This window comes from Dermacentor albipictus, chromosome 5 (assembly GCF_038994185.2).
Source record: "Dermacentor albipictus isolate Rhodes 1998 colony chromosome 5, USDA_Dalb.pri_finalv2, whole genome shotgun sequence".
Taxonomy (NCBI): Eukaryota; Metazoa; Arthropoda; class Arachnida; order Ixodida; family Ixodidae; genus Dermacentor; species Dermacentor albipictus.
This window is the reverse complement of record NC_091825.1, coordinates 101,687,307-101,702,145: the sequence shown is the minus strand read 5'-3', so window position 1 is coordinate 101,702,145 and position 14,839 is coordinate 101,687,307. Positions and strand designations below refer to the sequence as shown.

The window sequence follows — 14,839 nt, the reverse complement described above, 5'->3', positions numbered from 1 at the left end:
TTAGGGTCGCTGCAGCTTCGCGAAACTAATTTCCAAAGTTTGCGATGAAATACATTGGTGTTCCAGTTATTTACTTCAGTGCAACAAAGTAAGTCAAACAATCGTGCACTTTTCACCGCTAGCTTGACAGCGCTTTTATCGAAGCTGGTGTAAACGAGATAATTCCTTCGCAATGGCTAGGTCCTGCAACCTCATCGGCTACTATTGGAAAATTGCGATATGTGATGTAATTAGTTAAAAACTCAATCGATTACCTTTTTAGACTGTTCGACTGCAGATTTGGTTTCTCATGCAGGTAATGTCCGCCTCTTCAAGATATCCTGTTCGAATATTGGAATTCTGCTATGCACTGCATACAATTTTTGATGCGAAAGCGTGAAATGCCTCACTGAGCTAGAGGGCCGGCGCCCCGCGTCTGTAGCAGCGAAACGGCACCTAAATTCTCATTGGCTGCGACGCCATGTCACGAGCGCGCCTCTACGGAGTTACCATTGGCTGTGACGTCACATCACGAGCGAGCCTCGACAGATCAGAGCGGGCGAAAGGGGGTGCTGCTATCGCAGTAGCAGGCCAGGTGTTGCGTGAGGGGAAAGGGCATCGCCGCGACGTCAATTACCCTCGCTCTCGCTCCCGGACGCCTGTGTTATCCACACGTGCCCTGCCCGAACAAGCTCTCGCCTGCATTCTAAGTGCGCCTTGCTAAGGCCAAACCAAAACGCGCTCGCTTTACCGCGAGCAGTTCATAACACGAAGATGAAGCAACCTCTTGGAGGAGGCTGCAAACAGGAACATACCCAAATCTAAGCACACTAAGCAAGATGTTTCCCACCCAGTATAGAGACATTTGCCCCTGGTGCGGCGCCAAGCCCACCTTATATCACATTACATGGGAATGCGTTCAGAATCAACAATTCCTTCAAATAAAAGACCCGAGTGCGGAGCAGTGGGAGAGGGTGCTCTCCAGCAGCGGCACGAAAGTCCAGCATGGACTAGTAAGGCACGCTCACCGAGTAGCCACCCTCAGTGGTGCCCTGGAATAGGGGCGTCGACCCTGCGCAGATGGGGAATAAGACGGTGACGACGGCCGACCACATCTGCTACCGTTAATTTCTAACCAATTAGAGCAAATAAAGTTTTTCCTCCGCCTCATAACACGAAGGATCCCTCAACGACGTTCAATTGCACTGATGTTTTCGCATTCTTAACTCATAAAAGGTGCTTAGATGTCCTCGGATTTCAAAAAAAAAACGTTCTGTATGATCTTAAAGAAAGACACCAGGTATATTGTAGCGGACGAATACGACATTGTACGATAAAGGAAGAGTTTTTCATTGTAAAGGTGGCAGTATAATTTGGGAGGGCTCGATGACGGCCCTAATGCGGATCTATTGTAATATTGTTAGCGTCTTCCTAAATCAAGGCAATCGTTCCCTTATACAGGCAGAGTAAGGTTTATTTTGTTGTAGCTACCCACAAAAAAAAAATGTCACTTTCAAGATATATAAACAAATTATGAGTAGTTACCTCACTAATTAAAGTACGGTGACGCATTTTGTAACGTCGTCACCGGGCAATCCTGTCTGATTGCTTGTTAGAAAGCTATGACGATGTCCCTGTTAGATGTTTGTACTTTATCACTGTGCCAAATCTGATACATCATAGACAGTTTTGTGAGCTATACCATAGGTTTCTTCGTTTGCACAGCAAGTTAAAAACGCTGGTTTTCTTTTTTCCAGAAACGAGAATACTATCACGATGCCTTTCCAATGGACATTGGCTCTTTCGGCATCTTTGAAATGACGTACACAGGGACCGACCATGTGTAAGTGTCATGTTTTACATTGTTTTCATGAGCCTCAGGTAAATACCATCAGGCCCGAAATCGTTTACCGTAGGCGGAAGGTTTTAAAAGCTTGCGTATCCGCGTTAAATTTGGGGCCATTCGCTTGATTTGCGGACATTAGTTTCCTGCAGGCGTATGCCAAGCAACTCTCGCTGTATTAGCTACAACTATCTCGCTCAAAATTTGTGCGATGTTTTGCCAACAGTCGGGTAACGTACAATAACTATAATTTCAAATTTATACGTATTGATTATACCTAACCTGTATAGAGAGGCACTAAACGGCCTAGTTATTTCGGTACATCCACGTGAGTGGCGTTTTTGACAGTCCTGTAGGTGACAGCTTACAGAGCACTTCGCGCGTATGACATAGCAGCGCTTACCACATTTCTAAGGCTTTCAAATGGAGATTATGATGTCGCTGTCTCGTTAATTTGTTGGTCAAATTTAGGGTGCATGCTGCTAGCATTGTATTGCTGGTTTTGCTGCTGGTATTTCCTGACAGTCTGGGCCGGCAATCAGCTCGGTCGCACGCCTCTGGCGATGTTCGGAAACGTGTTATACCCCGTGTCCATAAGATGGAGTGGGACCTCCTTGCGCATAAATCCTCGGTTCGCCGGGAAACATTTATTTTGTCGCAAACGCGCATATGGAATGCCTCTCCTTTGCATGTTGTCAAGCAAAGTCCTCCTTTCGACATCGAATCGCCGGAAGGAACAAAAGACATTTTATTCTAGAGCTCAGATCATATATCGGCGGTCGCACCTTAAGAAGGGCGAAAACAGCGTTCTTCGCGAACACCAATGACAGCTACGCTTAAACAAATTGTCGTAGTGCGTGAGATTCGTTTTCTTTTCTCTCTCCTTCTTTTTTTTCTTTTTTTGCTAGCGGCGTCAACTCCACACGCCTTCCAGTGGGAGCCTCGATGCAAGCCTCTTACGAACACCTCTCACAAACCTCTTACAAACCTCTAACAGACCTCGAACAGACCTCTTGTGAACAGGCTCCGCTGCGTTTATCGGCGGTGGTCGTAGGTTGCCGAAAACAGGATGTCATGGACGATATTCTCTAGTGATCACCTTGGGAGATACGACCGCTTTCGTGATGTGTCGTGCTGCGCGGCACCGAAAGCGTCGTCATGGTGATAATGATGAGGAGGTTAATTTATTGGGCACCCCCTTCGAAACGAGACGGTGACAAATAGTCACCTAGCCTGCTTGAGCTAGTCAAGTAATATACATCGATTTATCAGCCTAGCCTTCTGTCTGTCTCTGTAATCTTTTAACTCTTCCATAAACCCTCTATCTACCTTGTATGTGGTTGCATGGCCGGCAGCGCTCCCGGCACCACAGAGTTTCGGCCAAAAGTTGTAGAGGAAACTCTGGCGTTGACATAGCTCAGCAGCCGTGGGAATCATACGTACACTGCTTGGATTTCCTTAAGCTTCGTGCTTGTGGTTTCACACATTCTTGTGGCTTTATTCACTTATTACCCGTTATCGTTCTGAATTTTCAACAACAAAAAAATGTATTTTTGTAAACGTTTGGGGGCAAATAAGCTTCTGAGCCTATGTATATAACAACTGAAAACTGTGGCATTATTAGCGCAAGATTTTGTCAAAACTGATCAGTTTGTAGAGTAACAAAGCCGTCTGAAGCCCCGGAGACGAAGTTGAGGCCAATCTACGTGCTACCTAACGTTCGCATTTCAGCTGAACCACCCTAATCGCAGCTCTTGTACACACATGCGCGTCAGCACCACAGTTACTACTGATAATTTTTGTCCCGAAGACTGCGCCTGACACTATACAAAACTTGTTATACTCGAACAGTTTCTGACACCACAGAGTTTCCTACAATAAACACTAGAGGGAATCACGGTATTACGGTCGTTCTTATTATTAACTTTTGAGAAAGATCCCTAACATGAGGGCGAATCAGAAAGTTTTTGCCCCTATTTGTCATTAGCCAAAATAAGGTACATACAGGTATTTACAAATTTACGTACTATTCTACATACCTTACGCTATTTTACCACAGTCCCCACACCGCGGTTCAGACCCCCCCCCCCCCCCCATCTGTCCCATTACAACACTAAATTTGAGATGCCCATGCAGCATAATTCGTCCAGCTGACAGTGGAAACACTGTCGGACTGCTGCTTTCTCGTCTTCGTTTTACGCGAATCGCTATTCTGCCAGGAACTTGTTTAGCAAACCGAAAACGAGGAAATCACGAGGGGGAAATCATCGCCAATGACAATGCTTTACAGGAAATTGTCACCATCCTAGGCATACCGTTACAGATGATTCAGTGAAGCAATCATTCGCTTGGCTTTCATCATTTCATCCGACTGCTTAGGTACCCACCAACTTGAAACCTTCCGGTACGCTAAGGACCCGTGAGCGATGTCGTAAACACCCCCACACGAAATTCCAAGCTGCCGGGAAACATCCCTGGTGTGCACCCGCCGATCCGCTTTCACCATAGCATCCACGCGGGAAATGTAATCAATAAGCGACGCACGCGGCCTCCCCGACCGCTCATTGTCATGCGAGTCTTCAAGGCCTTTTGCGAACTCACAACACCACCACCTCACACTTCTCAAAACGGTACACGTTTCCCCATTACGTGGGCTGCATTTCCCTGTGGATTTCGGTGGGCGTTCATTGCTTTCTCCACAGAAAACGAATCACACTTCATTGCTCATACACTGTGGACGTGTCAAGCGCAACCGCCATCTTCAGCAACTGACAGCAGCGCCGGGCCGTGGAGCTACCGGCAGATAAGGACGGGCTGGTCCAAGAAAGGTCCACCGCTGTGAATGGATATATTTACTTCGCATTTACAGTCGCAATTTGGCTAAAAAATTACGGCTAAGACTTTGCGGTTCGCCTTCGCACCTCAGTTTGTTAATATTCGTGATTGTGGCTTCAAACGTTTTTGTGGCGTTATTTTTACTCTTTGCCTTTCTAAATTTCCAAGCACTCGTAGTTCTTTAAGCACAGCTACAGCACATCAGAGCAACCGGCATCCAGCCTACATGCGCCATCGTTGCGAATTGTTCAAGTTAGGACGTAATATTTCGTTTAAAACAATCAGTTTGCAAAATCTGAAACCTGAAGTCGAAACGGTGAAGTTTATAGGCAAGTACTTGCAAGTTCCACTTCAACTTTTCCCGTGATAGTACGTTGGGTTAGTATCGTTACCTTGAACATTCTGACTGGTCTTTCGTAGACGGGACAAGTGGTGCTGGCGAGCAAGGTAGTTTGTTTATGAAAGTAATTGAGGATGATAGGCGCATATTCGTACATATTAAAACACCCAAGAAGTCCGAATTTCCTCATTTGTTTTCTAGAAATTGAAAGGCCATGCACACAGAAAAGCGGGGGGAATGGGCCTAGGTAGCCGTAGACTTGAATTCAGGAGCTGTCACTTTCACATTTTGTTATAACACTGATCACTGCAACCGTATTAAAGGTGTTTAAGCCAGCATGACACATAACTCAATATATTTCCGGAGCTAGTAGTGCATTTACGCTTCTAAACAAAGTGACGAGGATGTATGTCATGTTGAGGGAAACGGCTATGCTGTTTCGAAAGCTGCTGCTGCAGAGCGAAATGCTCTGTAAACACAGCATTTCGTTCTGTTCTCAGTGAACAAAAAGATGTTTCTACCTCAAGTAAACTTCCTTCTCAGTCCTGTACGGTACGTAAGCTGTGAATCAATGAAGACCTTGTTTTGAAGTGTATGAAGCGCCTGAAACCTTCCCTTCTTTGTTGCACTAATTGTATCCCTGCCGCACTGCTTAAGACGTTTGGGAGCTTATGCTTGTTTCTACTCTCCCACGGATGTTCAAGAGCTTCCTAAAGGCTAGTACCTTTCCTAGTGCCTAGAAGGTAGCATGTGTATGTATGTACATATATATATATATATATATTTATATATATGTGATACAGATTTGTTAAAAGAAGGATGGCTCATCGGCCTACTAAGAATAAAATAGAGTTTGGCAGTTGGGATATGATTATAGGGCCAGCTACCGAGGAATGCTTCCCCGCATGGTTGCACCATCCGGAGAATGCCCGATTCCGCAGTAAAGGCAAAAAGCGCTCGCAGGACACAGTCGGCCTCCGCTGAGGGATGGGTCCACTCGTATATTAATTGGCTGATAGAAGTACAGTTACTAACTACCGACCGATATCTATCTTCTACTATGCGCCTAATGTGTTTGAATCTGTATTACATTGATTCTCCAGCTGTGCGCAGCATTACTGACCCTGCCAACAAAATTGCATTGCATGGAGTATCTCTCGTTGCCAAATGGATACCTTCGCACGTAGGGATCACCGGAAATGAGGCTGATTGACTGGCTTCACCTTGCGCTCATAATGATTCTGTCTGCCCTGAAATTTTGTGCAATCTCGATGACACTAGCCTGCTGGTTCGTCCACACCTGGTCCAGACTGCCAGGCTCACAATACCAGCAACACGTACCCTATTTTACCCACGCGTCGCAAATGGAACGTTCGCGACCCGTGTTAGCGGCTGATGTTCGCCTCGTCGTGCTGATATCACAACTGTAACTTAAGCTAAGGGTTGGCTGTGTGAACGTGTCCGGACCTTTATACCGACAAGGACGTGTGGACAGTCCATCGTCTACGTCTTGCAGCTGCTGCGGGACACCTGATATTGGAGTGTCCCGTTTTCACAGCACAGCGCACGTCACTGTAGTGAGGGGCTATCACCTCCTTGGCCTGCGATGTGCGACACTCGACGAATGTTTGTGCCCGAGTAGTTAAGCGTCTCGACGCGATCAGGTGCATCGCGCTCTTACTTTTTTAAAGGAAACTAACTTAGGTTCACGTTTGTTGTTTGTTTTCGGGTGATGGGATTGCAGAACACTATTTCATCTGTTTAGACATTCTTTAATGGCTTGACGTGCAATGCACTGTGTGTGACCTGTACTCTGTGTTCTGCTTAATTATTTGAGATTTGCCATCTCGCTCTCTCTCTCCTCTTCCCTCCCCTACTTCCTATCTTTCATTTCTATGTTTCTGTCTCCTCTTTTCTAAAGAGTAGGCAGGCGTCGTGCCCCTTACAGTGACAGTTATTGTAAGCCTGCTCCTCGCTTTCCTTTTCCGGCCTAGTGTGTATGTAGGTTTTCAAAACAAATAATAATTGCATTTTCTGCTTTCTGTTCGTGCTAAGAACATGCTAATAAATTAGCAGCTTGGCTTTGTGCCAGAGCAGTCCGGAAGAACAAACTTGGTTACATTTATGCCCCATGCTTCCAGAGTGGCACCTAGTAGGGATCACTTAGGCGCTGTTAACTTGATTTAATATCCACCACAGGCTCCTAGGTGGAAGATTGACACAGCTGACTTGGGGAAATTCCGAACCATAACTCGTATATCATGGGATGACATGTCCTCGTGAGGAATTGATGCTGCTGTTGAGTATTTTACAGCCTTTATAATAGATGCCGCATCAAAATGCATATCAGAAGTAAATCGCCTGGCATGCAAATGGCGTGTCCCGTGGTGGAACGACAATTGTAGGATCGCTCGTAAAAAAACAGAACAAAGCGTGGTGGCTGCTACGCGCCTCTCCCACTGTGGAGAATCTTATTAACTTTAAGAAAGTAAAGTCCCAAGGCAGGAGAACCCGCCGACAGGCTAGAAGAGAAAGTTGGGATAAGTTTTTATCGAGTATAAATTCCTATACAGATGAGGCCAAAGTCTGGAACAAGGCTAATAGGATAAGAGGGCGACAAACATATTCACTCCCTCTGGTAAACACACAGGGCGATACACTGAAAGACCAGGCAGACTCACTTGGGGAGCACTTTGAGCGAGTGTCGAGCTCAACGCACTATTCCCAATCCTTTCTTAAACATAAAGAAATAGTAGAGCGTAAGCCAATCATACGAAAATCCAGGCAGAACGAACCATATAGCCGGCCTTTCGGTATTGCCGAGTTGAGAGCTGCCTTGAACACATGCAAAAGCACTGCACCGGGACCTGACAGAGTCATGTATGACATGATCAGAAACCTACATACTGACGCACAAGTTGCACTTCTTACACTATTCAACACTATTTGGGCTTCGGGATACCTCCCATCCACATGGAAAGAAGCGATTGTGGTTCCTGTTCTAAAGCAGGGAAAAGACCCTTCCTTGGCTACAAGTTATCGTCCGATATCCCTAACAAATTGTATGTGTAAGATTTTTGAAAAAAATGATAAATCGCAGACTTATACATTTCCTTGAGCTCAACAATATGCTCGATCCTTATCAGTGTGGCTTCAGAGAAGGGCGGTCGACAACCGATCATCTGGTGCGCATTGAAGGAAATATCCGTGATGCATTTATACATGGACAGTATTTCCTATCGATATTCCTTGACACGGAAAAAGCGTATGACACGGCATGGCGTTACGGGATCTTGCGAGACCTGTCGGAGATGGGCATCCGTGGAAGTATGCTGAACATACTTGAAAGCAATTTGTCGGATCGTAGCTTCCGCGTGAAAATCCACACCGTATTGTCGCGACCTTTTATTCAGGAAACAGGTGTACCCCAGGGAGGAGTACTCAGTTGCACTCTCTTTATCGTTAAAATGAACACACTTCGTCTTTCACTGCCACCGGCCATTTTTTATTCCGTCTACGTAGATGATATACAGATAGGCTTCAAATCTTGCAACCTTACAGTGTGTGAAAGACAGGTACAGCAGGGCTTAAACAAGGTGTCCAAGTGGGCAGACCAAAATGGATTTAAAATTAACCCGCACAAAAGCACTTGTGTTCTCTTCACAAGAAAGAGAGGCCTGGTACCTGATCCCTGTGTAGAACTGGGTGGACAACAAATTTCCTGCAAGAAAGAGCACAACTTTCTAGGTGTTATTCTCGACTCCAGGCTTACTTTCATTTCACACATAAAATATCTTAAAGAAAAATGTCTAAAAACCATGAACTTACCTAAAGTTCTATCCCACACTACATAGGGTAGCGACAGGAGGTGCCTCGTAAATCTTTACAGGAGCCTAGTTAGATCACGATTAGATTATGGTGCCGTAGTATATCACTCTGCTGCACCGAGTGCGCTAAAGACGTTAGACCCCGTTCATCATCTGGGTATCCGCCTGGCCACTGGCGCATTTAGAACAAGCCCGGTGGAAAGTCTATATGCAGAGTCAGACGAGTGGTCACTACATTTTCAGAGAACGTACATCAGCTTTACCTATTTTCTCAATGTGCGCTCCAATGAAGAACATCCGTGTTTCAAAACTGTTAACGACTTGACGTGTGAAACACTTTTTCATAATAAACCTTCTATGAGACTTCCTTTCTCACTGCGTGCAAGAGCACTTAGCACGGAAATGAATGTCCCTGTTCTGGAACATCGCCTAATGCCTCCAGCTAAGCTATTACCGCCCTGGGAGTGGCAGGTGATAGACTGTGACGTATCCTTTGTAGAGGTCACAAAGCACGCACCTGACCTCGAAATCGCTATGCATTTCCGTGAACTTCAATCGAAGTACAGCTGCTCCGAATACCACACAGACACAGTCTTATGCTGCTGTTGGTCCCTCTCTTTCTAAATCTGACTTATTGAACCCGCAAACAAGTATCTTTATGCACAAACCTATGCAGTACTGTCTGCAGTAAAACATATGCAGAAATAAAACTCGACAGAGCAGTTGTATACACAGACTCGCTAAGTCTCGTAAAAGCATTAGTTTCATTACAATAGCTTAAAAATCCTGTCTTCATTCAACTTTACTCCCTCTTATGCAGTATTTGTCTATCACATACACATGTAGTGATATGCTGGGTACCTGGCCATAGAGGTATCGAGGGTAATGTACTGGCTGATAAAATGGCCACATCCCTCACATCACTAAACACTTTTCCTACAGCTGCTGTTCCTGCAACAGATCTGAAGCCTTTCTTGCGCAAGAAACTGCGACAACACTGGCAACGCATGTGGAACGCAGAAATAAATAATAAACTGCACGCTATAAAGCCGCAGTTAGGTTTTTGGCCCTCCCCAACAAATTCACGGCGAACAGATGTCTTTTTCTGCCGCCTCAGAATAGGGCACACGTTTGGTACTCACAATTTTCTGCTAACTGGAGATGAACCACCAACCTGTGGTCGATGTGGTGAGAGGCTGACCGTCCTCCACGTCCTCTTGGAGTGTCGCAAAGCCGAATCCGAAAGAAAGAAACATTTTCCTCTTGCATGTCGTTATTGCATACCTTTTCACCCAGCTATGTTTCTTGGTAAGGAACCATTTTTCAACACCAATGTAGTCCTCAATTTTTTAAATGAGGTTGTCCTACATGTTATGAGCCCAATAAATTCGTAGCGCATCCTCTTTCCAGAGGATGCTGCTGTGATAGTTGCTTTATATAACACATGCCTCCAGGCCCTTGTGTCGCAAGGGCTCTAACGAGGCCATGGTGCTCTAGTGAATTTTAGAAATTTATGCAATTTTTAATATCGTATCGTTATTTTGAAATGCACCTCAATGCTCATAGTACGCGTCATTTGTCATCGCCATAATTTTATTACACGTAAATTTTACGCACTTTACAACGACTATATTTTAGGCCCCTTTACAGCCACGTCACATCAACTCCATAGAACCCATCACTCCACTGCGAAATCATTAACACTTGCATGGCGCTCTTTAGCCATACCTGGCCCTTGCGCCAATAAAAGCCACACATTCATTCATTCAATTTGATTTAGGTAAATCGTTTGACGTAGCTTTTCGTAAGCTCCGCATTAGAAAGCTCACGCTAATGAACATGCCTTATTCTGTCACTGCCTTACTATCTAATTACGTAAGCAATATATCTTGCTTCGTGAGCATTAACGAAAATAGCTCTATTAGCTATGAGGTCACTAGCAGAGTTCCACACGGATTCGTTCTTGGCCGTCTCCTTACTGTTTGGAGATGACATTTCGTCAGTAATTCAACACTTAATAATATTTGGGGTTTTACGTGCCAAAACCACTTTCTGATTATGAGGCACGCCGTAGTGGAGTACTCCGGAAATTTTGACCACCTGGGGTTCTTTAACGTGCACCTAAATCTAAGCACACGGGTGTTTTCGCATTTCGCACCCATCGAAATGCGGCCGCCGTGGCCGGGATTCGATCCCGCGACCTCGTGCTCAGCAGCCCAACACCATAGCCACTGAGCAACCACGGCGGGTAGTAATTCAACACTTGTCATTCGTTCCATCATTTCTTCTACATGCTGACAACTTAGAGTCCTTCAAGGCTCTCGATATAGCGTTCGCGAACGCATTGAGTGCCGAAAAAATTGTTGCACTCTCAAACTGGTGCATCGACCCTCAATAAGCTACTCAAAAATACTTTTAAAACTACGGTATTGGGTTTTACGCGGAAAATGCACCGCGTGCAATTTTTGTGCATTTTTCACGATGTTTCGGGAGCGTCGATGACCTGAAAGACCTTGGCCGCACGTCAGACGTGGGAAGCAAACTGCTCTGGCGCTCTTGGAATTGTTTTTCGTATACCACATGACTTCCACTCCCCTTGCTGCCTTTCTTGAAAGTGTATTCTACTGTGTGCCTTCCGCTACCAGAGTACGCCTCTGTAGTTTGGGGTGGAAACGTGCAAATCTATCGCTAACCTAACTGAACGCGTCCAGAATAAATTTATATCTATTTTCAAACACCACTACTGCCGTTCTATCACCTTAGCCCAGCCTTTTCAGATGTACCTCAACTCGCACTTCGAAAATCAAGACGTGTTAAGCCAGACTTTTAGGTCAGGCTGTCAGCCGTGGACATCTTGGGATATTTTTTTACAAATATTTTTCGTATGCTGTCTGCGGTAATTGCGGAACGACGAACTGCTCAATTTGTTGACTAACTGCCAAGTTTTCCTTAGGTTGCTGCGGGCGGGAAGGGGGGGGGGGGGGGGGAATGAGAACTGAGCGTATTACAATTGCCTTCTGGCAGATCGCAGTAAAGCCTTAACTTTGTTTGTCGCAGTTCTATATAGATTAAATAATGACTTATTTCTCGGACAAAGCCTATGTCGTTTAATGAGTTATCTTTAATAGCCTTCAAGCTGTCAGTACTTATCAACAAAAAACAACAATAATAAATAATAATAATAATAAAAATAATAATAGATGTTATTCAAGTGTCTAGTTAGTTGGCGTGTATGGCAACATCCAGCAGCAGCGACAATTATACAATTAGGGCAACAAATGGCAATATGTTACACAGCGTACAAAAAATAACTCAAATTACTCATCATCACTGCCCAAGTGATAGTATGGCGTCACCAAGCCGGCGCCTCTCGAATGCGAAGAATATATCTCGTTATGTAACCTTTTGGAAATGTTCGGGAGGAATACCCCAATTGGTACAGGTATTCCATAACAGACGTGTATTCTGGGCTACATTTAGCCTATAGGTGGCGTATAAAATGAAAGAAAGAGTAAATAGCCATCCAGCTTGACTTGTAGCACGAAGTTTATCTCTCTCTCTTTCTTTCTTACTCTCTCTATCTCTCTCACTCTTTCTTTCTTACTCTCTCTCTCTCTTTCTTTCTTACTCATTCTATCTCGCTCTCCCACTCACACACACCACGAACCCCTCGCATGAACTTTCCTCAAGGTTTACTTGCCGCATTTAAACTAGCTCTCTCTCTCTCTCTTTGTTTCTTTCTTACTCTCTTTATCTCTCTCTCCCACTCACACACACCACGAAACCCTCGCATGAACTTTCCTCAATGTATACTTACCGCATTTAAAATAGCTTACCACTTCCTGTTCTTTTTCTTTTTTTTTTTAAATTCTAGGCTGCTGGTAGACTTAAGCGACCCGGGCGCTGCTGCGAGGAACATCAGTTTCAGGAGAATCAGCATGAAAGAGGGCGAAACTTTCTTGGCGTACATCCGAAGCGCGCCCACCGGGTGGGTGGTGCAGATGAGTTTCCAGGATCAGGCGGTGCTCGCCTTGCGCACAAAACACACCAAACGCCTCTCGCCAAAGTTCTCCGCGGCCAACATAATGCGAATGTACCTGGTAAGTGAGTTCAAGATAACGTTGTCTGCACAAACAACGCGTGTGTACGTCCCGTCGCTAGGCTTAAGACTGAGTGTGCGAACGCCTGATTCACTCCAGAACAAGCGGAGCACAGCGCGCGACGATTGGTCAGATTGCTCAGCTTATAGATGGTCACAAGAACGTTCTACACAGGAACAATACAAGTAGAAGGTTATAGAGAACGATATATTGCATTACAGTGTATTTGAAGGTGCACCACTAATTGTAGTTTTGTTGCCTTTACCTTTTGTATTTTTTTTCTTTTTAACCATGGGTGTCTGTTCGAATATACATGGTGTTTCAGAGAACACTTTCAAAATTTTTTAAAGGTTGCCTGTGAGAGATAGCTCAATTCTAGTTTATGAGCCGGTCTACTCGAAGAGGCGGACACTGCTTGCTCAAAAAATGGAAATGCAAAGTGTAATAATTGACAAACATTCACTAATGAACTTTCTAACCAATCATCTTAGGACCCATATTGTAATTTACAAATTCTAGTAGTGGACTTGGCAAGGTGGATCCACTTGGAACGAATTCTCAGGACGACACCAGTCTCAAGATATAAAGCCCCGAACTTTACAGATAAATGCATTGGCGTTCCAGTTACTAAAGTGTTCAGTGCATATATATATATATATATATATTTTCACCGGCGACGTTCTCAGTCGCAAATCACCACTAAGCGTTGTTTTAAAAAAAGGGAAGCTTTGTTCCCTGTCATATTGTTCCTCCCGATTACGCATGGTATGAAGCCTGCATAATAAAACCTAATCTCGTAAATAAACATCCCTCACTATGACAAGTACAACAATTTTCCGTACTAACTAAAACCACAGGCTGCATCAAGTTAGGAAAAGCCGATGTACTGCAATGCCTCCCAGAAACATGTATATAGCTTATAAGCATTGATAATGTAAATGTAACTGTTGCGACAATATCCAACGCCAATTCCAACAACATGATATATATCAAAAAAGAATGTACATGGCAATAATCCCGCGTCATTTTTGGGTGAAATTTCCGAAGGTTGTTGCAGATCATTGCTGATTATTGCAGAAGGTTCAAGTACTGCGTTAGTAGCAGGCGTGAATTTGACTCCTGAATCTTTTTTCCATACTAAGAACACTAACGATTTGAATGCATGTAAGCTTAATTGCAAGTGCATAGCTCCATCAAAATATAACATGAGGGAATGCAGAAAGGGGGACAGTTAGGACTGATGCTTATAAAGTACATGTTGCCTACCGCACAATAGGAAACAGAACAAAAAAAAAAGCTGATTGAGAAAAACATGCTTGGCCTTTTGTGTTTATTGCTTGTTCTTCCCAATATCGGCGCTTGTATCGTGTCCAAGCAAGTTGAACTTTTTCACTTTTTATTGAAAAAAAATATATATCAATTGAACACTCTGTAGATTTTGTAACTTTCTTTTGTAATCTCTCATAGATCACGCATCACGCCGATTTTGGTTTCCTACGGCTTTCCAACTACTTATATCAGCGGATGATTTCTTTTGTGAACGCGTGTTTCAAGTAATATTTTTCTTACTGGTCAGATAGTTTTTTTTTTTCTCTCTGAGAAACACCTCATGCCAAATTTCCGCGTGCACGGCTGAAAATTGCATCTGCATGAAATCCTTATTTTTACCTTTGGCTCAAATGGTTACGAAGCTAACAAAAATTGGTTGCAATTATTTTTCGAGTGTGTGTATGCGGCAGGCAGAAATATCGAGTTGGTAATTTATGCCCTGTCGTTTTCAATATGCTTATTACGCCAGCAAAAACTCGAAATTTCCTTATCACTTGTTTTCCTTTTTCAGGAGCCTGGCCCGTTATCATAATTCAGCATAATCGAACGTATATACAGATTCTAATAAACGTTTCTCCTCGAGTGA

The 14,839-nt window shown here is 44.2% G+C and overlaps 1 protein-coding gene across 2 annotated transcripts in view; it reads left to right on the top strand.

Annotated features, from left to right (window-relative positions):
* The window catches only part of LOC135905969 (uncharacterized), a 168,331-nt gene extending 153,492 nt beyond the window's left edge, over positions 1-14,839 (top strand). For both annotated transcript variants that reach the window (XM_065437123.1, XM_065437122.2), the window contains 3 exons: positions 1,737-1,822; positions 12,699-12,924; positions 14,765-14,839. In XM_065437123.1, the coding sequence (XP_065293195.1) occupies positions 1,737-1,822; positions 12,699-12,924; positions 14,765-14,785 (333 nt within the window). In that variant the 3' untranslated portion in view covers positions 14,786-14,839. The remainder of the gene's footprint in view (positions 1-1,736; positions 1,823-12,698; positions 12,925-14,764) is intronic.